Source organism: Humulus lupulus, chromosome 6 (genome assembly GCF_963169125.1).
Source record: "Humulus lupulus chromosome 6, drHumLupu1.1, whole genome shotgun sequence".
NCBI classification, from domain to species: Eukaryota; Viridiplantae; Streptophyta; class Magnoliopsida; order Rosales; family Cannabaceae; genus Humulus; species Humulus lupulus.
The window spans coordinates 155,916,987-155,944,195 of NC_084798.1; the positions used below are offsets into that span (position 1 = coordinate 155,916,987).

At 34.2% G+C, this 27,209-nt stretch overlaps 1 protein-coding gene and 1 non-coding gene across 2 annotated transcripts; both read left to right on the forward strand.

Moving 5' to 3' along the window:
- Positions 1 to 645: 645 nt before the first annotated feature.
- LOC133784256 (phytohormone-binding protein-like) lies at positions 646 to 1,521 on the forward strand. The gene is made up of 2 exons (XM_062223688.1): positions 646 to 873; positions 992 to 1,521. The coding sequence occupies exons 1-2, from the start codon at positions 699 to 701 to the stop codon at positions 1,273 to 1,275; spliced, it is 459 nt and encodes a 152-aa protein (XP_062079672.1). The 5' UTR covers positions 646 to 698; the 3' UTR covers positions 1,276 to 1,521.
- A 3,901-nt stretch (positions 1,522 to 5,422) lies between these two features.
- LOC133787415 (small nucleolar RNA R71) lies at positions 5,423 to 5,529 on the forward strand. Its single transcript, XR_009872439.1, has one exon. It is a non-coding gene; the product is annotated as a small nucleolar RNA R71 (small nucleolar RNA).
- Positions 5,530 to 27,209: the final 21,680 nt, after the last annotated feature.

A 27,209-nucleotide genomic window follows, 5' to 3' on the forward strand; every position in this document is an offset into this window, starting at 1 on the left:
CCCGCCAGTAATAGTCTATTTACCGGCGGATATTTACTATTATCGGTGGATATTTACCCGCCGCTAATACTAGTCCGCCTCTAAAAAGGGAAAATATCCGTCGCTAATAATTTTGAAACTGAACACAATTTCTTTTCCCGGGCATTGTATTAGCGGCGAACTACCCGCCGCTAATAATTGGTAAGTCCGCCACTAGTAAAAAAATTAATTTTTTTTTATTAATTTCCGCATTATTAGCGACGGACCCAGTAGTCCGCCACTAATAACCCGTACATTACCGTCGGACTAAGTCCGCCTCTAATTTCAGACTTTATTGTAGTGATTTAAAATCTCCTTTTGGCAAACTTAATAAAAATTCTGTATCCCATTATAATCTAATGAAAAATAAGCTTCTTCAACTATGAATCACTTGGAGAGAAATACTATAGTAGAACATAGCTAGAGAAAATTCCAAATATTAATATATAGATTATAATGGCCATTCTTTTCTTAATAGGGGTTTTATTTTTCAATTCCATTTTTTATGTAACTTTTAATTAATAAATTTTCTGTACAGCTTAATGACAGTTGTCATGTTTATCCTTTTGCTTTATTTTGCCTCTTTCCTAGTATAAAAAAGTTGAGTATTGCTATTGACATTGTGATGCATTATATAATTAAAATATTGCGTTTTTTTCAACCCTTGTGAAGCGATACTAATGGAAGTTAAAGCTCAGGCAAAAGTAGCAGTTGGGATTAAGAGGTTGTGGAATGCTTTGACCAAAGGTTTGAGATCTGTGGTTCCAAAAGCTGCGCCAAATTTAGTGAGCCATGTGGAAGTGATAGAAGGAGATGGTGGTCTTGGTACTGTCTTTCTCTTCAATTTTTGCTCTGGTGAGTCCATCTCTTTCAATTAAATTGTTATTAGTGCCTTCCTTATTGTTTCTTTGTTCGTAAAGAAATCATAGCTGAATTAAAATAAATGAAATATAAGAAAAGAGATTTCTTTCAGGGGTATCAACAATGAGATATCAGAAGGAAAAGATTGTGGAGCTTGATGAGTCTCAGCATCAAATTACACTGGAAGTCTTAGAAGGAGGTCATTTGAATATTGGGTTTTCTTCATACAAAACAACATTTCAGCTTATTGCAGATGAGGAGGAGAAGACTCAAATCAATATCAAGGTCTCATATGAGTCTGAAATGGAAGAAAATACCAGCCCATCAAAGACAACAGCATCTGCTCTAGCTTTCATTAGCTTCCTGGAAAGTTATTTGCTTAGTGGCGCTGCTTAATTAGTATTTTAGACTTTTTTGTTTGTTGTGTTGGGCTTTCATACGTGGTTAATAATGGATGTCCGAGTGTGCGTGAGAAGGGGGAGTGGTTGAAATCCTATTTATTGTATCAAAAAAACAATATTAATGGGAATTGTAATGGAAAATTGTTATTAGAAAAAATAGCCGAGTAATATAATGGGAATTGTAATGGAAAATTGTTATTTATTGTATCAAAAACCGAAGCACAACTTTGTGGTCATTAGTGTGGCATGCAATAGCTTCAACCAATTTAAACACATAATCAACTCCAATAAGAATATAAAGATTACCAAAAGAGTTAGGAAATGGTCTCATAAAATCAATGCTCCAAACATCAAATATGTCAATAATAAGAATAGGATTTAAATGCATCATGTTTCTTTTAGTTAAACTTCCTAACTCTTGGCAACATTCACAAGCTTTAAAATAAACATATGTATCATGAAAGATAGTAGGCCAATAAAAACCACATTGTAAAATTTTAGGAGCTGTTTTCTTACCACTAAAATGTCCTCCACATGCATGGTCATGATAAAAAGATATAATTTTAGATTGGTCACAATTTGGAATGCATCTTCTAATTATTTGATCAAGACATTATTTAAACAAGTAAGGATTATCCCAAATAAAAATTTTCACCTCAGAATAAAATTTAGATTTATCATGCTTAGACCAATGAGATGGTATTTCTTTAGTGACCAAATAATTAACAATATCAGCATACCAAGGCAAGGAAGAAACATGTGTCAATTGTTCATCTGGAAAAGTTTCAGTGATAGGAGTGGAGTCATGTGTAGTTTCAACAACTAGTCTAGATAAATGATCAGTAACAACATTTTCAGATCCCTTTTTATCACGTATTTCTAAGTCGAATTTTTGAAAAAGCAGGATCTAACTAATCAAACGAAACTTAGCATCTTTTTTCGACAAGAGATATTTTAATGCAGCATGATCAGAATAGACAATAATTTTAGATCCTAACAGATAAGACCTAAATTTCTCCAATGCAAAAACAACAACAAGCAATTCTTTATCGGCTGTGGAATAATTTAATTGAGCGTCATTTAAAGTTTTGCTATCATAGTAAATTACATGAGGTATTTTTTCAAGTCTTTGTCCTAAGATCGCACCTATAGCATAATCAGAAACATCACACATTATTTCAAAAGGTATTTTCCAATCAGGAGGTCGAATAATGGGTGCAGTAGTCAACAAATTTTTTAATTTTTCAAAGGCAACATGGCAATCATTATTAAAGACAAAAGCATTTTCTTTTCCAAGTAAATGGCATAAAGGCCGAGAAATTTTGCTAGAGTCTTTTATAAATATTCTATAAAAACCAGCATAACCAAAGAATGATCTAATTTCTTTCACAGTTTTAGGTGGGGGAAGTTTTGAAATAAGATCAACTTTTGCTTTATCAACTTCTATTCCCTCAGATGAGATTACATGACCTAAAACAATTCATTTTTTAATCATAAAATGACATTTTTCCCAGTTAAGCACACGATTTTTCTCTTTGCAACGAATCAAAACAAGTGAAAGATGGTGCAAACATTCATCAAAGGAGGAACCAAACACAGAAAAATCATCCATAAACACTTCAAGAAATCTTTCAACCATGTCAGAAAAAATTGAAATCACACACCTTTGAAAAGTCACAGGTGCCTTGCATAATCCAAAAGGCATGCGACGATAGGCAAAAGTTCTGAAAGGGCATGTAAATGTAGTATTTTCTTGATCTTCTAGGGCAATGGGGATTTGGTTATATCCCGAATACCCATCAAGAAAGCAATAATATGCATGGCCAGCTAAACGTTCAAGCATTTTATCAATAAAGGGTAATGGATAATGGTCTTTTCTAGTAACATTATTCAACTTTCGATAGTCTATGCACACTCTCCACCCCGTTTGCACTCTAGTAGGGATTAATTAATTTTTCTCGTTTTCAACAACTGTGATCCCAGACTTCTTAGGTACAACTTGAACTGGACTAACCCATTGACTATCAGAAATAGGGTAAATGATACCTACGTCTAATAATTTTATGATCTCTTCTCTAACTACTTCATTCATATTTGGATTTAGCCTTCTTTGACATTCCAAAGAGGTTTTAGCATTCTCTTCTAGATGGATTCTATGCATACATATGTATGAGCTAATTCCTTTAATGTCTCCAATGATCCAACCTATGGCTTCTTTATGTTTTCTAAGGACATTTAACAATTTATCTTCTTGTTCTTTATCTAAAGCAGATGCTATGATAACATGTAAGGTTTCAGACTCTCCTAGAAAAGCATATTTTAAATTTTCTGGCAAAGGTTTAAGTTCTAACTTTGGAGACTCGAAAATTGATTGAACATGATCTAAGGGTGAAAAAGGTTCAACTTTGGTTTCATTTAAGGGTATAGACTCTAGCAAAGAATTCACATCAGCATTAGAATCATCAATATGCAAGTTCTTACCAAAGTATTTTTCATAAAAGTTAAGTAAGTCATTTCCTCCATCTTCACAAATACTATCTATCATGTTAACTTCATGCACTTCCTCACACTCAACAGATTTAACAACATTAAATACAATCAATTCAACAGTCATATTTTCAAAAGATAATTTTAAAACACCATTACGACAATTTATGATTGCATTAGATGTAGCTAAGAATGGTCTACCTAAAATGATAGGAATTTGAGCATGCATATTTTCCACAGGTTGAGTATCAAGAACAATGAAGTCAACATGAATGTAAAATTTATCAACTTTTATCAAAACATCCTCTATAATGCCTCTAGGAATTTTCACAGAACGATCGGCTAATTGAAGAGTTATAGATGTAGGTTTTAGTTCACCAAGACCAAGTTGTTTATAAACAGAATAAGGCAATAAATTCACACTAGCACCCAAATCAAGTAAAGCCTTGTTAATAAAATGATCACCAATAATGCATGAAATTGTGGGACACCCAAGATCTTTATATTTAATAAGACTCTTATATTGAATAATGGAACTAGCTTGTTCAGTTAAAAATGCCTTTTTAGGAACATTATTGTTTCTTTTAACAGTACAAAGATCCTTTAAAAATTTAGAGTAGGTAGGAATTTGTTTAATGGCATCTAAGAAAGGGATATTGATACTAACTTGTTTAAAAACTTCTAAGATGTCATTATATTTGCCGCCTTTTATAATTGGAAGTAATCTTTATGGGAATGGGGCTTTTGGAATGAAAGGATGGATTGGAGTTTCCTTGTTTGAAAAGTCATTGGCATTAGACATAGAAGGCTAACTATTTTCTTTTTCTTTTTCAACCTCGGGTATGTAATCGGGTTTGACAATGTTCTTTCCAGACCTAAGATTTGAAATTGATTTGACTCCTCCATTATGACTAGACTTTCCTATCTCATATTGACCTTTTGGATTAGGGATAGGTTGACTAGGGAATGTTCATTTTTCTCTATCAGCTAAAGCAGTAGCGAGTTGTCCTACTTGTGTCTCAAGTTTTGTAATTGATTGAGATTGATTTTGTAGGATTTTGTTGAGTGGATTGCATAAATTGTTGTATAACATCTTCTAAGGAAGGTTTCCACCTACAATCCAAATTGTATTGATACCCTTGATTCATTTGAGTTTGGTTTTGTCTCCATGAAAAGTTTGGATGGTTTCTCCAATTTGGATTGTAGGTGGATGAAAATTGGCTATCATTTGGTTTCCCATAAGCATGAAGAGCATTGGCCTCCTCAGAAAAGGCTTCTTGGTAGGAAGGAAATGATTGGGCATTATGGCAAGGACTAGAACATATAGAACAAATATCTTTTCTTGGTTGTATTGGAGAATTTATAGTTTGACTTAAGGCTAAAGCTTATACTTTTCTTGCTAATTTACCTAAGGATGTTCTTTAGTCTAATTCCTCTTTTACTTCATAAATTTCTCCTCTTTTTGGTGAATTAGTTGACCTAGACCTAGGATCAAAATAATTCCATTGTTGTGAATTGACAGATAAATCTTCAGGGCGTCCCAAGCCTCTTGTCCTTGAAATTTTAAAAAATTTATGGTATGCATAGATTGAATCATTTGACGATTAGAGGGAGTCAGACCATCATAAGAATATTTTACAAGTCTCCATTTTTCAAAACCATGATGATGACATTTTAATAATAAATCTTTAAATCTTTCCCAACATTCATAAAACTCTTCATTATCTTTTTGAAAAAACTCGGAGATTTCTCTCCTTAGACTATCAGTTTTAGACATAGGAAAAATTTTCAGCAAGAATTTATTATAAAGTTGATCCCATGTAGTTATAGACCTCGTGGGAAGGGAATTTAACCAAGTTTTTTATTTTTATTTTAATGAAAAAGGGAACAATCTTAGTTTGACCAACTCATCAGAATTTTTTTGAAATTTAAATGTTGAGCAAATTTCTAAGAAATCTTTGACATGCATGTAAGGATCCTCTCTATCTAACCCATAAAAAGATGACAACAATTGAATGCTTGATTGTTTAAGCTCAAAGTGGGTAGCAGAAGTGGCTGGAAGAACAATACATGATGGAGCATTAGATGAAATAGGTGCAAAAGATTCCAGCAAAGTTTTTTCAAGCACAACATTTTCATCAACAGGATTAGCAATTGGTTCCATGATGCTCAAATTTTTACTAACACTTTCAATTTCAAACAAAGATAAAAATCTTTTTACTAATCGATTTTTAGAGTTACGTTCCCAATGATGCATACAATTGTTTCAAACAAGGCAACAATGATAATCTCAAACAAGCAATTTTATGATGTGGAATTTCAGTTAAAACCACAATCACAGAGCATACTTAGAATTTTTTTAGAGATTTCACAACAATATAATTCTTATGGTTTACTTGTTCTCATGCATATTTGATTCCACTTACTCGCGCACTACTAACAACTCCCTGAGGTTAATTAGTAGAGGCGGATTGCGAATTTTGTTCAAATTTCCTTTAAGCAAATATTGCTTATGGTGACAGGAACAAGATTTAGGTTTCACTTTTTTTTCAAGTATTTTTTTTCACAATTACACTAAAATATGATAAAAGACAAAGAAAAATAAAATATAATAAAATAAGACTATCCAAAATTAGGCAAGAGTAGGGAGGCATAGCATGACATCAACCATAACAAAAATAAGGTAAAAATTAGGAGGCATAAGTGCCATCAACTAAAACATAAGATAAAAGACTAGGAGGCAAAATTGCCATCAACTAGTAACTTGCAATAATTAAATAAAAATAACAACAAGATAAATAAAGAAAATTACAACAAAGGTTAGGAGGCACAAGTGCCGTCAACTAACAAAGATATAAAAGAAATAAAATTACAACAAAATTAGGAGGCACAAGTGTCATCAACTATAAAAATTAAAAAGATAGATAGGAGGCACAAGTGTCGTCAACTAAAAAAAAACAATAAATGTAAATATATAAGTAAGTTTTTTTATGGGTGGTAGAACCGTCTCAAATTTTCTTTTTATCTTTTTTTTTTAGTTTTTATATAAATAAATAATTTTTTTTATATTTTTGGATATATAGTTTTTTTAGGAAAAAATTTAAATAACTAGTAGAAGAATTTACTAACCTTGAGATAAATTTCGTTTCCGTTCTTGCAACTCCCCAGCAACGGCGCCAACAACTTGATGGACCCAAAACGGGTATGTTTTAAAAATTTATAACTCGCAAGCGCACAAATCGTATATGAAATATAGTGTTCGTGTAAGTACGAGATCGAACACAAAGGAGTTGTCTAAAATAAAAAAGAAAACTATTTTAAACCAAAATTAATAAATTGTAACCTAGCTCCAAAGATTGATGAGATTTAATGTTATGAACATAAAATAAAAGATTTAAAATAAAGCTATTTAAGATAATACAAAGGAAACCAATTATGATTTGAAAATAAGTTGTAAAAGAAAGATTATTAAGATACTGGAATCCACAAAATGTACGTTTAATAATATTTATTAGTATATTGATTCCCAAGTTTTAGTGATAGTTAAGATAAATCAAACTATCATTTTCCAAATAGATTTATAATTTTAAGCCCAAATTACTTCTAAAAAGATAGGATTTTTCTTCACTTTTCAAAAAGTATAATTTCAAAGTATTTAATGTGAATCAACCTAATGAAACAACAAAAAATCAAATAACATTATTTCTAAGGCAAAACATAATATTTTTGTTCTAAGCATTGGATGTGTACAATTTAATGACACATCTTACACAAAGAATATTATGGTTTGCAAAATGAAGAACAAAGTGCATATTATCTAACAATCTAAAATACAACATAAATATTATCTAGTTACACCTTGCTTCATCATGATCTTAATAATCGTATGAAAAAGATTAGAAGCACATAACTAGAATAGAAATTACAAAATAAATGAAATACATACTTGAAAATGCTCTTGAAAAACCCAAAATGGAAGAGAGAATGGTAGAAAGAAGATGGTAACAAAAAATTAAGCACCCTAAAATGGTCTTGAAATTCCATATTTATAGCCAAAATGAGAGCATTAAAATAATCAACTTAAATTAATTAAATTGATTAAATTAATTAAATAAAGTAAATATGGTATGTAGAGGTAAATTATAGGGTGTAATGATGATGTTGTGGTGAAAATGTGTGGAGAAGTTGGGTAAAAATGTAGCATTTTTAGACCAAAGGACAAAGGGACAAATGGACAATTTTTGGGCTCATGAGAGTGGGAAGGTGGCTGGAGGCTGCTGGTGGCAGGCGGGCCTGGGGTGGCCACGGGCCTGTGTGGCAGGCATTGGGTTTGGATGTGTTGGAGCTTGGGCTGAAGGGTTCGGTTGGGTGCAGAAGGCAGCTGATGGGCGTGGGCTTCAAGAGGTGCTGAAGGAGGTAGGGAGGTTCGGCTAGGCTAAGGTTGCGGGCTGGGCTCAGCTGGCGGCTCCAGGTGTCGGGTCCAAGCGGCTCCAGGTGGCTCCAAGAGGTTTGTGGGCCATGGGACAAGAGATGGACTTGGTTTTGGGCCTTTGGACAAAAACACCAACTCTCTTACTTTTCCTTGAAGAATACCACTTTTTCCTTCATTTTTCTTGCTTTCAAGAGCTAAAAAAATACCTCATAATTCCTACAAAATAAATATAAATTAAGTCATGATAAAATATTTTCCATTATAAAATAAATCATATTAATTCATTGAAAATATTAATTAAAACTTAATTTAATTTAACATTTAGTTTCAATAAAACACATTTTTTTTTACTTCAACTAAACACAATAATTTAAATAATTAAACTACAAAATAACTATAAAAACACACAAAAATATATAAAATCAAAATAATACCAATAAGTTTAAAATAACTTAAAAACTTAACAAATCAATTAAAAACTCAAGAACTAAGCAACAATTAGCATATAAAATATGGTAAAATAACTTTATTTTGTAGAGTTGTCAGTATTAAAAATAGAACAAAAGTTGGGTTAAAGAGGCTCCCCGTGCCTATTCCTTGAAATCAGCATCCAAAGGAATAGGGTCATCGTGAACAATCGGAGTGGTCCAATTCTCCAAAATGGCGCTGGGGAAAATAGGAAAGGCAGCTGTAGGCTTGGTGAAGTTTCGCTAAATGGACTTGATTAACGCTGCATCCTGTTGTTTGGCATACTTCTAGTAGGCGTGCTGCTGAGTTTCAAGGGACACCACCTGCCCTAGAATTTCCTGCTGCTGGGCAAGGAGGTCGACGAGTGTGGGAGCAAGGGGGGGGGGGGGGGGGAGCGGGTGGATGGTCCAGCTGCAGATACAGGCTCGCGGCTCTGACTAGTGATGGTGAAGGCAATGTCCCGACGCTCAAATAGCACATCCTTAGTGGACATAGAAGGCACCCCAGCTCGAAGGCACAACTGTGTGATGAGCGATGGAAAGAATAACTTGCCATCTTTCTTCTTGGAACAACTAACAATACGCCTGGTGATCAACTTGCCCACATCGATACTCAAACCAGCCAGCATACAATATAACATAAGTACCCGCTCTTTGGATACCGTAGTGTCATGTGTGGTAGGCAGCAGGCGACATTTGTTGAAATGCAACCACACTCCAGCTTCAGGTAAAACAGAGGTGTGCAATAAAGTGTGCACACCACCGGAAGAAACACACCATTGAGCGCCGGGAGATGCGACATGCCACTATGACCCAGAACAACAACTTCCTGCAAATGCAACAATTTATGCAAGCTACAAATCTGAACATCCAAGCTCCACAAGTTCAGCCTGCCAACTTAGACATGAATATGATACAGTCCATGATGGCGAACTTTTGAGGTTCAGGCCAATTTCCACCACAGCAGCCACAACCACCACATCCACCACAACAGCCCGACGATGTGATGACATATAGTTTGGTTATATTATTCTTTTAAATTTATTAATATTTTGTGTTTTTTATTTATTTTGGAGACCATACTACTTATGTTTTGTTTTTTACATTTTGGAGACTATACTAATTTTTAATTTATTTTATTATTTAATTAATAAATTAGTTTCATTATGTAATTAAATATATTGGTTTTTTGTTTATTTAATTAATATTTGGTTTTTTGACCACTACCAAATTGTACCATTTTGATTAAAAAAATTCTTTAAAATATTAATTAAATTCTTAAAAAATTAAAAATCTTATTAAAAAGCTTTTCTAATATAATATAAATCTATTTTAGAATGAAAATTTAAAATACACACTAAACACAAAGAAAAAAAAACTTAATTAAAGAGGAGGACGAATGACGAAGGACTTAAACAAATAAGAAAAATTAATTTAAAAGGAGGATGACGAAAGGGAAAAAACTTTGTTTTCAAATTTAATGTTTATATTAGCATATATTAATTTTATATTGTAAAATAAAAGTAAAAAAAGTTATTTGTTGTTAATTAGATTTTTAATTTTTAAATACTTGAAAATTTATTTAATTAATTTGAAACTTGTAGTATTGTTTATTTTATTAATATTTTATTTCTTTTATTTTTAAGGATTTAATTATAATTTTTCTAAAAATTAGATTTAAAAAAAATTAAATTAGTTTTAATAAAATGGGAACAATTTGGTAGTGGCCAATGTTCGGTAGGTAAAATTGGTAATTATTCTATACATGACATTACCACATCAACAGACAAAATGCCACATCATCAATCTGTTAGTCAACTAGGAAAAATGTAATAGAAGTCTCATATTCCAGTAACGTATATAGTTCGGGAGAATTTTTAACATCGCGAATCATTTGAGGGGCACAATCATATAGTGGTCAGAGTTCAAAAGGCAAAATGCTATTTATTCTAAAGAGAATTATCATACAACAATAACATTGTATTATGTAAAATTTGGACTAAATCCTTCCAATTTGTAAATATTATAGACACTCTAGTGTTGTTATATAAGTTATAATACATATAATGATATTTAGCATTCATAATTATAATTGTTGCAATTTTTTTTATATTGCAGTATATAAATTTTATATAAAAATTATCATGTAAAAATACTATTTATATTAAAAGCTTTAGAGTCAATACCAAAAAAAATCCCCTATGTTTAATCCAAATTCTAGAATGGACCCTCTATTTTAGAATATTTTAAAAATGTCCTCCTATTTTGTAAAATGGTAAAATAATTGTCTCTTGAAGTCAAATTTAATTAAAATATTTTCAAATAAAACTAAAATAACCTCAATTTTTAATTAACAGTTTTAAATTATCGCTAATAATTTTAGAAATAAATAAAAACTTGATAAAAAATTTTAAAAAAAAAATATTACATTAAAAGCTAAACCTATGTACCCCAGTTTATAAAACAATTGATATGGTACAAAGGAATAACTTGACACTGCCCCGTTTGTTACGTTGATACAGACTAGGATTAGTATAATGTATCATAATCCCATATTTGGCATTAAAAATTTACTGGAGTAAAATTAGGGGTGCATGATGGGCGGATTGGGCAGGTTTTGGGCAGTTTGTGATGTTTTTTTATTTGGCGATTTTAGAAAAATGTAACTCATAACTATCCAATAAGTGTGCAGTTTGGGCTGTTTTATGGGTGGATTGAGTTTATTTAAAGTTCAAAATTATCAACTAATGATATTTAAAATAACAAAAAATTGTAGACCATAAAATTCAAATTTATATCATCTTTATTCATCAATGTCATCATGAATAATAATTTGATAAAATATTATCATATCTCAAACTTGAATCTTAAATTTTGCAAAATAAAATTATAATAATTATCTAAATTATAAATATTATAAATAGTATTAAACTCATCAATCCACCCATTAATAATTTCAACAATTTGAGTTTTGTTATGTAAAATTTCACTAATATTAAACCATCAATACAAGTAACACTTTCTTTTTTCATCTATTTTTCCTAAACAAGTTTTTATATACAATTCCTAAGTTACCACAATTAATCTCATAGCAACGAAAGCTTTCATTAAAAAATGTTAAATCTTTGGACTACCATAAATATATATGTATAAATATAAAGAATACAATGATTCACATCCCGAAATCAAATATCTCTATCAAACATATTAAAAGGGTCACAAACTTTATAATTTTTAATGAATCTTTTATGGGTTGTATTTTTATATTTAGACTATTACTAGCTCCATCCATCCATTAACCACTGATTAATGCTAAAAAATATCATTTTATTAGTTTTAAAGTGTAAAATTAATTAAGTTTTAATTAATATTTTCATGGATTTATTGTCATATATTTTATATTTAAAAATATTAATTTTAATTTAATTTGTGTTTAATTTTCAGAAAATAAAATGTATTTTGACACAAAGAAGAAAGAAAGAATTAAAATTGAAGAAATCATAAAGAAAATGACATTTTTGAAGATGGAATGGCCCAAATGACCCTAGGCCCAAACTTTCAGCAGCCTAGCCGTGTCCAAGCCAAGCCACGGAGCCAAGCCAAGCCGTCTGACGAGCTGCCTGCCACCTGACGCGCGCCTGCCACGCCTCTTGCCGAGCCAACCAGCTGCTGCCACGCGTCCCGCGCCAGCTTGCCCGCTTGCAGCTGCTCCCCACGTGCCCGACCAGCCGCCTGCCACCTCGCCACTCAGCCTGCCAAGTTATGACTGTGTCCCCCACTCCACCTACAACCTTTTCCAAAGCCAATCTAAGGCCAACACGTGTCCCACTTGTCCCATTTTTGCATAAGATTTTGAAGCAATTTTCCCCACTTTCTAATGCACGAAAATACCCACTTTGGAGCAAAAGTTTCTCTATAAATAGAGAACCAAAACTAGTGTAAAAATATCAGATTGGAGAGTGGGAAAAATACACTTTGTATTGTGTTTCTTTTCTTATTTCTAGTTTAATTTTACTTGTTTTAGGTGACAAAAATGAGTGAATTATTTTAGAAATATTGGTGAGGTTAGAGTGTAGTTGTTGTATTTTTCATTCTCAATATTGATATTGATTCTTCTTCTGCTTTATTTCCATATCTCATTAATTATTTTGTTTCTCATATTCTAATTTCTTTTCTAAAATTATTTAGCATCTTTTACATAAGTTCAGTCATGCTTTTCTTATGTAACTTAGATTGTTAATTTATTTTAGTATATTTGTTATATTGTATGTCTTTTACTGCATTCTGCCAGTGGTATTTTGTCGCTCTTGGATATATAATATGATATGCTATGAAATTAGGAGTTAGATTCAATTTAATCTAGATTATTTAATTTGTACTTTTAACATATACATCTTCCAGTTGCAATTAATGGTGTAGAATTGCAACTGTGTTTTGAATTAATATCAATATTAGAATAGGTTTTACAGCACTGCATCGCTACCTTGCCATGCACTTTATCTGATCATTTTCCCTATTCCATCATTTTAATTTCATAAAATCCATCTTTTCAATTCTACTTTATTTTTATCTTTTATTTACTAATCTAATCTTTAGTTGTGTTTGCCTCTCTGTGGATATGACATAGCCCGATTACTACTACGACCGCTTAGGATTTTATTGGGCAATATCAATTTTTGGCGCCGTTGCCGAGGAGGTAATTCTACAATTAAAGGTTTGCATAGTAAATTAATTTTTTTTTCTATTAAAAAAAAAAGTAGTATAATTTTTAATTTCTCTTTTATTTTATTTTTCCTTAGTAATTTTTTATTTATTTATTCATTTCTTTTTTTTAATTTTATTTTTAAGTTTAGAATTTTATTTTCTAGATTTAGGTTGTTTTTTCCGAAAAAAAGCATAAAATTTTAAATCATAAATTTTTTAAAAATAATAATAATAAAAAAAAAATCAAACAAAGTAGTGAGAACATTTGTGTAATTTTGGAAATTAGTAAAAACCAAACTTGTTCTGTCTTAGAAAAATTGGTTCTTAAATAAGGTCTGTGTTAGCGTTACCCTCCAATCTTTTCTAAGAACCTCGGGGAGTTATAGAAAAGCTCTTGGGCCTAAAGTGGTACCTTGGCAGCCTTTCCAATTGGCCTAGGAACATTTTGGTGTATACTTATTACATTATTACACATTTGCGCTTATAATACTTATAAAAAAAAATAGTAAATGAATGAAGAAGATCATCGACGTATTATCCAGTATATCTCTCTTCACTTCAAAACAATCCAAAATCTAGTGCTATTGAGGGTACTAGAAATTTTAGAGGTGCCCACCAACTTAGCGAAAGAGAGTACCTTAAATCTGAAGTAGAATTCTTGACTAGAGAATTCGAAAACTTGAAAGCTAAGTATGGTCGAGAAAGTATCGAGGTCATAAGGGTAGAGTATGATGAACCATATTTTGATTGTGAAAGAGTCGACCATTTTGCTCAAGATTACTTAACTCTTAGAGAAAGGGAGGAAGCTTTTCAATACTATTCTTACTACAAGAATAGTAATCTTAGCTGGAAAAACCCTATTGCTTCAAGTTGGAAGTCTAAGTACAACTACCGTGCACCGATTGGTTGGGAATTGGCACCATCTAGCAGGAATGTTGAGTACGATTTTTCTAACTCTTACCATGAACCTCCACATAATGTCTGGACTAATACGAATTTCTTAGAAAAAGCATTATACACATTTATGGAGGAACAAATAAACTTTACTGATCACATAAGAAACATTACTAACACATGATGGAGGAACTTAGAGAAATTCGAACTCAATTTTCAGAATTGACCAACAAAGTTAATTCACATTATTTCAGTCAATTCCAATCAGATGAAGAAACAATGGCACCAATCTCTAATCATATTTCCTACAAATTTGATGAGGATGATGCCATTACTATTCGGAGTGAAAATATTTCTCATGCTGAAATTCTTCCAACAACTCCGAATGAAAACAAGTGTTATCATACTGATGTGATAAACCTTATTGTGGAGGAAATTCACAAACTTTTCTCAAAGAATCAATCACACTATTTCCTCCACGATACTGAAAACAAACATTTTCTTTATCCTGAGAATGTTACTAATGCTTACATTTTTGAGACACGGGATAAAGAAAATTCATTTTTGATACTGGATAGTCAAGAATATTGAGTTGGTGAACCTACCTGAGGAGACTTTTCTCTGGTTTACCAAGGCTAATCAGGTTCTATCTTTCCTTGCTTTCTTTATTTCTGGTATGTTTTATTTTTCCTTTTTATTTTATTATGATAGTTTGTCTTGTTATTTATTTTTCTTATTCTAAGAATCAATAACATATCATTTTGCATTCGCTCACTCTCTATATGTTCTCATTTCACGCTTTTCATGCATATATTTGTAAACAATGAGGACATTGCCTAATTTTGGTTGGGGGTGGTGAGCATATTCATGCACGTTCATGTTGATTTTTGTCATACTAATATTTTCATGGTCAAATTTTTGAAATTTACTTATTTATTTTTGCAAAATGTTACTTTTGAGTCAATTTTTGTTATCTGTATTACTAAGAGTTTCTCTAGAGTTACCTAATGCACATGCCAAATGTTGTGGTAAGATGGTTGTTAGCATATATTTGCTTAGAAATTTGCCATGTTTAAGTAATTCATTCTTTTGTGTGAGAAGTGAGACTTGAGAAAACAACTTTTAAATTTTTATTGATTCTTAGAAATTGTTATAATTATTTGGACAAGGTATTGTGGTATGAATGGATGATGTTTTAGGGATAATATTTCTATAGATAAATCTTATTAGAGAGCCTTTTATTATGTTGTTCATGAAAAAAAAAAAGAAGAAGAAAAGAGAGAGGGGGGGGGGGGGGGGGGGGGGAGAAAGACACAAGAGCAATATTTCTATCATTTTCAATTATTTTGTCTCTTGTGTCCAAGAAAAAAAATGTGTGTTTATTAATTTCATGTTTTATTTTATGGCTCTTATAATAAATGTAAAGATTGTCTATTTAACTTAAAATCCCGAAAAACTGGTTTTGTGGTACTCTTTATGGTGTTTGTCCAAATAGTTTATTTCCTATCTTCGTTTCAATAATTATTTAAAAGTTTGTCCTAAATATATACCCATTTGATGAGTGCTTACTTATTTTCCAACTCCATGAGTGAAACCCTTAAACTTTAAATATTTTCAATTACATGAGATGTTAATGGAGTTGAGACTTTTACTTGGCATAATTTCAAAGGCTTTATGTGCTATGGTTTGCGGTAAGAAGGTACAAGTTTGGTGCACACACTCACAACTCTAGATTTATTCAAAATAATATTGACAACTCTTGTTGACTTGTTACTAACATTTTGTGTTAATACTTAAGTTCTTTTATAATTTTTTACCAGAAATATATCATGTTGACATTTATTATTTCCTTTGAATTGCTAGAGACTAGCAATAAGCTGGTTGGGGGTTGTGATTAGTGCTCAAAAATATCATTTTATTAATTTTAAAGTGTAAAATTAATTAATATTTTCATGGATTTATCGTCATATATTTTATATTTAAAAATATTAATTTTAATTTAATTTGTGTTTAATTTTCAGAAAATAAAATGTATTTTGACACATAGAAGAAAGAAAGAATTAAAATTGAAGAAATCATGAAGAAAATGACATTTTTGAAGATGGAATGGCCCAAATGACCCCAGGCCCAAACTTTCAGCAGCCCAGTTGTGTCCAAGCCGAGCCACGGAGCCAAGCTAAGCTGTCTGACGAGCTACCTGCCACCTGATGCGCGCCTGCCACGCCTCTTGCCGAGCCAACCAGCTGCTGCCACGTGTCCCACTTGTCCCATTTTTGCATAAGATTTTGTAGCAATTTTCCCCACTTTCTAATGCACGAAAATACCCACTTTGGAGCAAAAGTTTCTCTATAAATAGAGAACCAAAACTAGTGTAAAAATATCAGATTGGAGAGTGGTAAAAATACACTTTGTATTGTGTTTCTTTTCTTATTTCTAGTTTAATTTTACTTGTTTTAGGTGACAAAAATGAGTGAATTATTTTAGAAATATTGGTGAGGTTAGAGTGTAGTTGTTGTATTTTTCATTCTCAATATTGATATTGATTCTTCTTCTGCTTTATTTCCATATCTCATTAATTATTTTGTTTCTCATATTCTAATTTCTTTTCTAAAATTATTTAGCATCTTTTACATAAGTTCAGTCATGCTTTTCTTATGTAACTTAGATTGTTAATTTATTTTAGTATATTTGTTATATTGTATGTCTTTTACTGCATTCTGCCAGTGGTATTTTGTCGCTCTTGGATATATAATATGATATGCTATGAAATTAGGAGTTAGATTCAATTTAATCTAGATTATTTAATTTGTGCTTTTAACATATACATCTTCAAGTTGCAATTAATGGTGTAGAATTGAAACTGTGTTTTGAATTAATATCAATATTAGAATAGGTTTTACAGCACTGCATCTCTACCTTGCCATGCACTTTATTTGATCATTTTCCCTATTCCATCATTTTAATTTCATAAAATCCATCTTTTCAATTCTACTTTATTTTTATCTTTTATTTACTAATCTAATCTTTAGTTGTGTTTGCCTCTCTGTGGATACGACATAGCCCGATTACTACTGCGACCACTTAGGAGTTTATTGGGCGATATCAACCACCCACGAACTTGTCGTCCATCAGCCACAACATCACAAATCTGTTCATCCGTCACCCACAAACCAAGATCCCAAGCTTCGAATAATTAGATCTCATATCTCCGATGCTCCATTGTGGATGGTGGATGGTGCACCTAGACACATTGAAGTGGACGAGGTGCCATTGAAGTTGTTTGCCATTGAAGTCGAAAGGGGGATCTGAAGAAAATAGATTGGGATGTAAGGTGTATCGTGTAGGTAAGAGAGAGAGAGAGAGAGAATGAAATGGAAAAAATGAATTTTTCTTTATTTTTTTTTATTTCTTATTGATTTTTAAATTTTTTAAAATTTTAAATAATTTTTGTAATGTTTAAATGATTTTTTTAAATAAAAATTATATAACTTGAACTAATTAGAGGTCCAAATGTAGGCGCTTACCTGACACTTAATAGCTAGGTACCTACGCTTGCCAAAAATGTTGACGGAATGTAATTTAGGCGCTAAAAAAAAGTTAGGTATTTAAGTGTTATAAATTAAAAAACTTAGGTATTTTCGCCGCAAATATCCCTAAGCTAAACTACCTAATTTTCCTTACCAAATCTGGGATATTGGAGACAAGTGCGAGATCGAAAACTCCTAAAACCAAACCTAAATAAACCATAAAGTCCTCTAGAGAAAAGAAGATGAAGAGAAGATCTAAATAATCAGAAAAAGACTTACCAAAATCCTTAAGTTTCAAAGAAATCGAACACCTAACCAAAAGTTATTATAACGAGTTATGTTTTGAAATAAAAGGAAAGAATAAGAAGAATGGAAATGGAATAAACGTGAAGATTTCAGAGTACCTTAGACAGCTTAGAGCTTTGATCTATATCTTAAACATCGAAATCACACAATAGCTACTTCCCAAGTGTTTAGAAAAGCTTTATATTTGAAAGTTTTAACCCCAAAACCCTAGTGTTTCTCTCTAGAACAAAAATAACAGCTTGAAGGCTCTAAAAAGTGTTTGAAAGATGATGAAAATGGTTGAGTGATTGATCTTATTTATAGAGTTCAATGAGTGAAACTAACTCCCATTTCAATGAACAAATAGATGGTTATAAATAACATTTTTCGCTCAACAGATGCCTAGAACTCAGTAAAAAACGTTCAGGAACAAATCCAAGTTGTTGAGGGCTGTTTCTAGCTTCGGATTCCACGAATTTCAAAAATGGCCACTGGAGCCAATATATCGCCCCCATAGGTGATATAGTGCCTGCACCATAATCCCGAGAGTCCGTGGTTTCGTTCATGCAAAGTCGACGTGTTTTTCCTTAAAAGCATAGGCGATATATCACCTCTATAGCTGCGATATATCGGCTTACGCTGATATACTAAACCACATTTTTGCACATTTTAAGCACACTTAAAGTAGTTTAGACTACTTTGAATAAGTAGTACGAGATCCTAACATCTGAGGGAAGGTTCCAGACTTCTTATCCATGATTATTTTATTCATCTAAAACCTTAAATCTTTAATAAACATACATGTGACAAATGTCACATTCTTAATTATTCTATCTAAACCTTAGGTTATAATAAATAATATTCCTAGGACTATCTTCATTAATCAAACCTTATGATAAAATTAATATTTCTAAACTATAGGCTAAACTTATAAAATCCATAACTAACTCTACGAGTTTCTAACTAAATCCAAACTTTGAACCAATATCCACGAAAACAAAAATACTACAGGGTAAGGTAATACTATCTAATTAAGTAAAAATAAGAGCGCTACAACGGGTTCAAAGAGGGCGAGTTTTGATGGGTTGGGCGGATTAGCAGATTTTTTGTGCACGCCTAGGAGCAATAATCCAATGGACCCAAATAGTGTCACTTTTTGTTAGATAAATTTGCCAACCCAATTAGTTGGGATTATTAATACAACGACTAAATTTTTACAGTACCCATCTCCCTTTCTCAATAAATCAATCTTTTTCACCTCTTGAAAAAATGACCCTATTTTTTCTTTACAAGATATGTTTTTTTTATTTCTTTTTTATATTGAGCCCTCTACTTGATTCAATTTCATCAATAGAAATTTTGGTAACAAGTTCAACAACTTGAACCTCCTTGAGTTCATCATTATGCTTGCAAGATGCAATAGCAACATTGATAATGAAAACTAAGTTAGAGAAGCCGCATATAAAACAAGTTGGAGGAAATGGGCTAAACAATGGATGTAATATGCATATGGACATTCATTACAAATTAAAGCTTGCAAGCCATTCCATTTACCTCTCATGTTACTAGCTCCATCGTACTCTTGCCCGCGTATGTTAGAAATAGCAAAATTATGTTGAGAAATAGCAAAAAATATACCTTCATTTAAAGTCAATGCCATAGTGTCACGTACATGAACAACACCTAAAAATCGTTCACGAATAAGCCATTATTTATCTACAAATCTTAAAACAAGAGCCATTTGTTCTCTTTTGGACTCATCACGTGCTTCATCTACTATGGCGAAAAATTTTGAGTCTCCAATTTCTTGGCGAAACTCTTTCTTCACCTTGATAGAGAATACATAAAGAATCTCCTTTTGAATATCCGGTGATGTATATGACGCATGTAACGCCCTAGATAGTCAAGACCATTACGGTGTGTATTTTAAATAGTGCTAGACTTGCTAATAAAGTCATTTTGATATAAACATGAAACTAAGGGTAATTAATGAATTCGGGTTTAAAATTTTGATCACAGGAATAGTTATTTTCATTTAAAAGTTTGAGTCTATATATGGGATCCCAAAATAAATATTTGCAAGGCATTTACAACTTCAAAAGTAATTACAATGTAAGCCGGCCTAAGTGACAAAATTAAGTTTTTGGCTTTAGTCCCTGTTGAATCCCCAGCTATGGCGATCGAGCAGCTGCAAATGTACATGTCGCCCCTAAAGCTCTCCAACTCATGGCTGGTCCAGCTTCCCCTTTCCCTTACCTGCACCACATAGCACCCGCCAGCCAAGGCTCAGCAAAAAAACTTAAATAAACATATTCAATAAATAGCATAATATAAACAACAAGCTTAGCAGTAGCAGTCTGCTCAAACAAACACATAATCCAATTTAACAATCAATGAGTTAAACAAGTGCAGTCTGGACTCCTGATTATTTAAGTGGCATTTGGGCGACCCAAGTTCATATTGTACTCCCAGGTTACCCTAGCCCAATGGCCTGCATTCCGCATGCTTATTGTCATCCCCAGCGCCCTTAGGCCAAGCGTCCAGATTAGATATAATCAAACATATAAATTGCATAACGCACAATCAGATGCAGCATATACAAGGATGCCTAACCAGATAATCACAAATGCAGTCATAGACATGTTTATTAATAGGACATGTGCCCTAACCACACCTAGGGTGCAGTTTTCTTACCTCAAGTTCTGTGTGATAGACAATACGGCCTCAAGTACGATCCTGATCATGAGCCTTGCGATAATCTAGTCACAACATAAACGTACTCTTATTAGGGATTGACTTCAAATCCCAAGCCTCACCCCATCCCAATTCATAAGATAACTATTCTCAGGAGTTGGGACATTAGAAACGTCCCTTGAGCCCCCAAGTGGGCCACCAAATGGATTCCCAAACTTCCTGAGCCCTAATCCTAAAAATCATAAAGACCACATTTCAGACCACCCGGCGCGATCGCGCCAACAAAAAGTTTGGGCTTTTAGGGGTACTAGCACGGTCGCTCTCTAGCCGAGCACAGTCGCGTCCCTAGACTCGGTACCCTAATCCCAACCAAAATTCTCTAGTTTCTAGGACACTAGCACGATCGTGCTAGGTCACCAAAAACCCAAAAATTACCCAGAAAATTAGTGTTCTTCCCCAAAACCAAAAATTGTGATCCCCTACATACCAGACCCATAAAATCGACCCAAAACTTACTCTCCACAAGTTTTGGCCACAAAACAACCCACAAGCCAATACTACAACATCCAAAACACCAACATAGCATCATTAAAAACATTAAACATACTCTAGAATCACAATTCATAAGTTTGAGTTTCAAACTTAAACTTTCAGCTCATAATCCAACAAATCAATCCAATACCCTGGTTTGTAACCCAAAATCGAAGCTTACACAAGGTTACAAACACACTTCCACTATCAATATACACACTTACATAGCCTAGCACCCTAACTTTCCTGAAATTAAACCCAAACCCCCAATTAACTTAAGAACACATGAACATAGGTGAAGAACACCAAAAGAATTTACCTTAGGGTGAAATCTTTGATTTCCAATAAATGAAACAGGTCCTAGCTGTTGCTGAACCCTTCCTTAGTGCTCAATTTCTCTTCAAGCTTTCTCAAATCTCAACAATTCTTCTCAAACTCAAGCCTTCTTCCTTAGCACCCTAAAGCACTTCAAGAGAGAATCCAAGAACAGGGAAAAAACGTGCAAGTGTACTCCCAAGAGCTGCTACCCATTGCTCTAGTGTATAGGTCAAATGACCACAATACCCTCATTCTAACCTCCTACTCATAGTATCCCCCCCAAGGGCAAATGAGTCATTTTGCCACTAAAAATTCCCACTAACCTCAAATTATACCTCAAAGTCTCAATTTAATTCACTAATCTTCCACTCATAACTATTTTCCCCAAATATATCTCATATTCCATTAATTTCCAAAATACACAAATTTACCATAATACTCATTGGCTCACCCTGAGCCGGATATAAATCCCAGTTGTGATTTTTCCGTCAAATCGCTCTAACAGATCAACCTAAGCAAGTTATCACAAATATATTCACATAATAATTTGGTCTCAATCACATAATACATATATTTACAATTATACCCTTAACGGGTCAAAATTAAGAAAATTCCCTTTTTGACAAAAAATGGCTCACAATCACATTTAATACACATAAGAATGCATAAATAGTCATATATTAATAGAACTCATATATTTCACATAATCACACATACATTCAATTAAATCCATATATAAATCAATTTATGCCCCATGGCACTCTAATCAATTCACTAAGCCTTATTAGCAAATTTGGGACGTTACAACGCACCTGAAGGAGCATTTTCTTGAACAACACTTGCAACCTACACATTAGTTTTGAGTTAACAAATTATTTTATGAAATAACATAAAGAGATAAGAAATAAAAAAAAATGCAAATCTTTTAGAATGATATTTGGAAAAAAAAAATCATCAGTACCTTTTCATTGTAAGATGCCAATAATTTTATAAGTTGAAGAAAATTTTCACGGTTAAGTGATTCTTTACTTTCGTCACATCCTCTAAAGGCACAAGCTTGAAAGGCAAACCATTTGACAACATCAATTACAACTTGAAGCCTTAATCGACTATTCTCAACTTGCTTAGAAGTTTGTTTTTCAATAAAACCTCTAATATGTGTAGAAGCATTCATCAAATCATTACATGCTTTTACATTATTTTTATGAACTGAGTTAGGACTTTTACCCACATGTCGCACGAGAAAACAATTGTTTCCATTGTTGACTTTCTTCCAATTCTTGAAACCTCCAAGAAAAAATTTGTTTGATTACACTCATCCATATGGCTTACTAAATAGATAGCAAGGAAAACAAAAAATTGCATCAATTGATGGACAGTATTCTAGCCATGAATGAAACAATTCAAACTGTTGACGGTAAGAACTCGTCAACTAAGTTAGATCAAGAACTTTGTGAGTTATAAAAGAAGTAGATTCAAATCAAATGAACTTCAAGCAAACTTTCTTATGATTTCAGGAACTCAAAATGTAAATGTTGAAATTTTAGAATGAAAAATAGAGAGAATGTAGAGTGTCTCTTTTCATTAACAATGAGTGGTTACAAAATTTTCTCTCAAATATCTCCCAAAATCCCCCTTCTCTGATGAAGGGAGGTCATATTTCTAGTAGAGTATTAATGACTCTTAGTACACTGTCGTCCCTGGGGACATGACCCTGCATATGCAGTTTACAGGTGGTAATGGTGCCAGGAGCGTGGTGGTCGGTTTTAGTACATGCCGAGGGTTTGTTGGAGCACCTTAACTTCAGTACTTGGACGTACCTCCACCACTTGTTTAGTACGAGTGTCAAAGATTAGTTGATGAGGAACACACCAAGTACCTTACTCGTACGAACACTACTTGTCTGGCGTGGACATTCGGTTCGTACTCTGTGCTCTTCTAGACACGTACATACCTGGCCTGACATACTCCGTACTCCAGCACTCCCCCCCCCCCCCCCCCCCCTCTGCTACTTTGGGCCATTTTGGCCTTGTCTTTGTATATCCTAACACTTGACAAGGCAGGTGTGTAACTTCCTTCTTAGGAGCTAGTCATAAGAAAGTTATCATGCTCTAGCAAGAGGGAAAAGGTGCCTTAATTGAATGATAGGCAAAGGATGCCTCACTGGTGGAACGAGGCTTAGGTAACGCGCCATACAAGATGCCATGGGGCACGAGGTTATGGCGGGTGTGCAAGGCAATGCAAGACCGTGGTGTGAGGCGCTGGTATGTAGCGTGGCCTGCCTCAAGAGACGCCGGTGCACAGCATGGGCTGCTTCGCGAGACGCTGGTGCGCAGCGTGGGCTGCCTCGCGAGACGCTGGTGCACAGCGTAGGGTGCTTCGCAAGCGCTGGTGCGCAGTGTGGGTTGCCTTGCGAGACGCTGGTGCACAGCATGGGCTGTTTCGCAAGACACTGGTGCGCAGCGTGGGCTGCATCGCGAGACGTTGGTGCACAGTGTAACATGCCGGCCGTGAGGGCATGTTACAAGCTAGGATGGTGCTCGGTTAGATGCGCACATGAGGGTGCAGGCTGGTGAGCATGCTGATGCCTAGTTTGTACGATAGTGGCATTTTCATAAATATCTTCAATATTGCCCGGAAATGGACGAAACTTGGTAGGTCTCATATTGAAAGGTCAATGAACGCAATGGTGTGATCGAATTTGGGAGATTCAGAGAATTTTCAAGTTGAGAGCCAAATATCAGAAGGCTCTTTGTAGGGGGAGCACCTGGTATCAGCTCTCCACCACCCCTGGCGCAGGTGCGTCAAGTGAGCTATTACTAGTTGGGAGGACTAGTAGGGCAGGAATATGAGGACACGAGGGGACTCATATGTTTCCATGAGTAGGAGTACTCATGGACATTACCGGGCCGCCCCGGTAGTGCATCGAAGTGTGTTGCCAGAGGTTTATGGGTATGGTTCCCTTGGCTTGCCGGGATGCTGCTTGCATGGAACGTGGCCCAAACCTCCGAGAGATGTCATGGTGTCCCATGGCTGTGAGTATCGACACGAGATGGCACGGGAAGTCATTCGTGGGACTTGATAGCATACAGGGATTAAAGAGTGCGCAATGCTTGAGAAGGACAAAGGTCCAGTGTGTGCTACTAGTCTGGCAGCTAGTCTCGAGGGCCTGCCAACATGTGTGACGGCATGGTGCCTTGAGGATTGGTCCATGGACATATGGGAGTCCTTAGGTGTTGGCATGTCGGCTTGGTGTTGGCTCTTGGCCACACATGCTACCTTGGCTTGCAAATGTCTGGGTGAGCATCGGTGTTAGGACTTGCCTTGCCATAGTGAGAACCTATGGACAGTGTAAGTGTCTTGGCTAGATAGCCATATGCATGATTGCACTCATAGATACCTGAGAGCATGACTCAGCGAGAGTTGGTCAAGAGACGAAAGTGTGCAGAGGCACACGGTCGCGTGAAAAATGTGCCCATTGTTATTTGAATGGTTAGAAGGCTGGCCTTGGCTCAGAGGAGTCAAGGTGCCGCACGAGCATTTTTCGCTATCAAAATGTCAGCCCCTGACATGCATCATGGGCTACCTCGCGAGACATTGGTGTGCAGTGTGGGCTGCTTCATGAGACGCTGGTGCGCAGCGTGGGCTGCCTCGTGAGACACTAGTGTACAACGTGGGTTGCTTCGCGAGATGCTGGTGTGCAGCGTGGGCTGCCTCGTGAGATAGAGACAAGGGCCACGAATGGGTGTCGTGCGAGGTGTGGCGCAAGACACAGGCTCGTGAGGCGGAGGCATGGGCCACACCGGGCATCCCTCAGAGGTACCTGAGCAAGACCTCTAAGTCAAGCATGAGGCGAGCATCTCACAAAGTTACCTAGGCGAGACTGCATCTCCAGGCGCGGGTTAAGTGTTTCGTGATGCTACCTAGGCAATATCGTTGTCCTAGCGCGAGGCGAGCACCTCGTGAGACCACTAGTGTGAAACGGCTATGTTAGGCACGACGCAAGGTCGAAACGGTGGTATTGCTGAGACCATGTTTGATGCCTTTTTCATTGATTCAATGCTCCAAGAGACCAACTGAGCTTTAGTCCTAGTCATTGGGACCTTTGAGAGGCCATAAACACGATATGTGGGTCTTTCACCGGTGTGAAATTTTTAGCATCCACACAAACCAAGAGCTACAAAAATGTCGAGGATGTGCCTTTGATCCAGATGATATATATTTTTCAAGTTTGATTTGATATGGTCCGACTTTAATATAAGATCGATGAATTTCATCATAATGATTTATTGGGTATTCCCAAATTGGGGGACGTTTTCCATGATCATGCTCCAAAGAGGCAATATGAATCATTTCACTTTCAATTCTTTGAACCTTTCTAGGATGTGTGGGAACTAAATCTTCAAAAGTTGGAATAGAAGTTTGATCCTTTTCTCCAAATTATTTATCTTTAATATTTTTTTTTCTTTTGAGAAATGCATCAATTTTTTGTTCCCCACCATGAAGATTATTTGCAGTTGACCTAAGATTATATTGTGAGATTTTTTATCTATACACACTATAAGTATGAAAGGTAAATAAAAATTTGCAATAACAAAATATGTATAATTTCAAATGCATCAACTATAAACCATTCATAAGGGTATTACAAATTCCAATAGTAGCTCCCAAAATAAAGTGACAATTTTCTTGTGTTTCCAACCTAGCTCAAATTATATTTAGTTATTTAAAAAAAAAGAACGAATAAGAACAATTGATCCTTTCATATTCATTCCATCTACATTAAGACTGTTTATGAAATTTCTTAATACATATGAAAAGGAAAATGATGACTGATGAGTAATTTTGTATTAAAGGTTGATAAATAAAAGTTGTAAATGATGAGTAACTTAATTGATAATGAAAAATCAAAGACTTTGTTTTAGTTGTAATGACCGAAGATGAGAGCTTTCGCCTTTAGATGGATAAAATTTCCTGAGTTCCCTGCCAAAAAAAATCTTGAGTGACTAAAATTGCAAGCACGACTCAAAAGAAAATATGTTTGTTGAAGTGAGATGAGAAACTTGATGAAGAGGCTAGGTTTTTCCCACCAAAACCAATTACAATTACCAAAGGCCCATATAATATTTGTAAATCTAACAAGTCACGTTTCTTTTATTTTTGGGCTAATCTATGTGTTAATTTATATTTTTTTCTATTGTTTATACTAAATTAATTAAATTATTATAAAATAATTATTATAATATCAATAAATATATATATATAAATTTAGCAAAATGTGAGGGGGCAATGGCCACCTCTGGCCCCTTGTCTCTGTCATTGTCTCCACCTCTCATTATAAGTATTGGAATAATGGTTATATTTTCGCCTTGGCTGTCCAAGAAATTCACCAATAGCATTACCTTGCTCTTGAACTTCATCTTAAAGCGTAGGGCATGCATCAGTAGGGTGCCCCACCACTTGGCATACTTTTCAAGGTTTAACCTATTGACCCATTGCCAATTATAACATCACATATTTGAATTGAGCCAGATGTTGCTCTACTTTTGAACTCACTTCATTTACGCTCTTAACGGGTACTTCCTGTCGA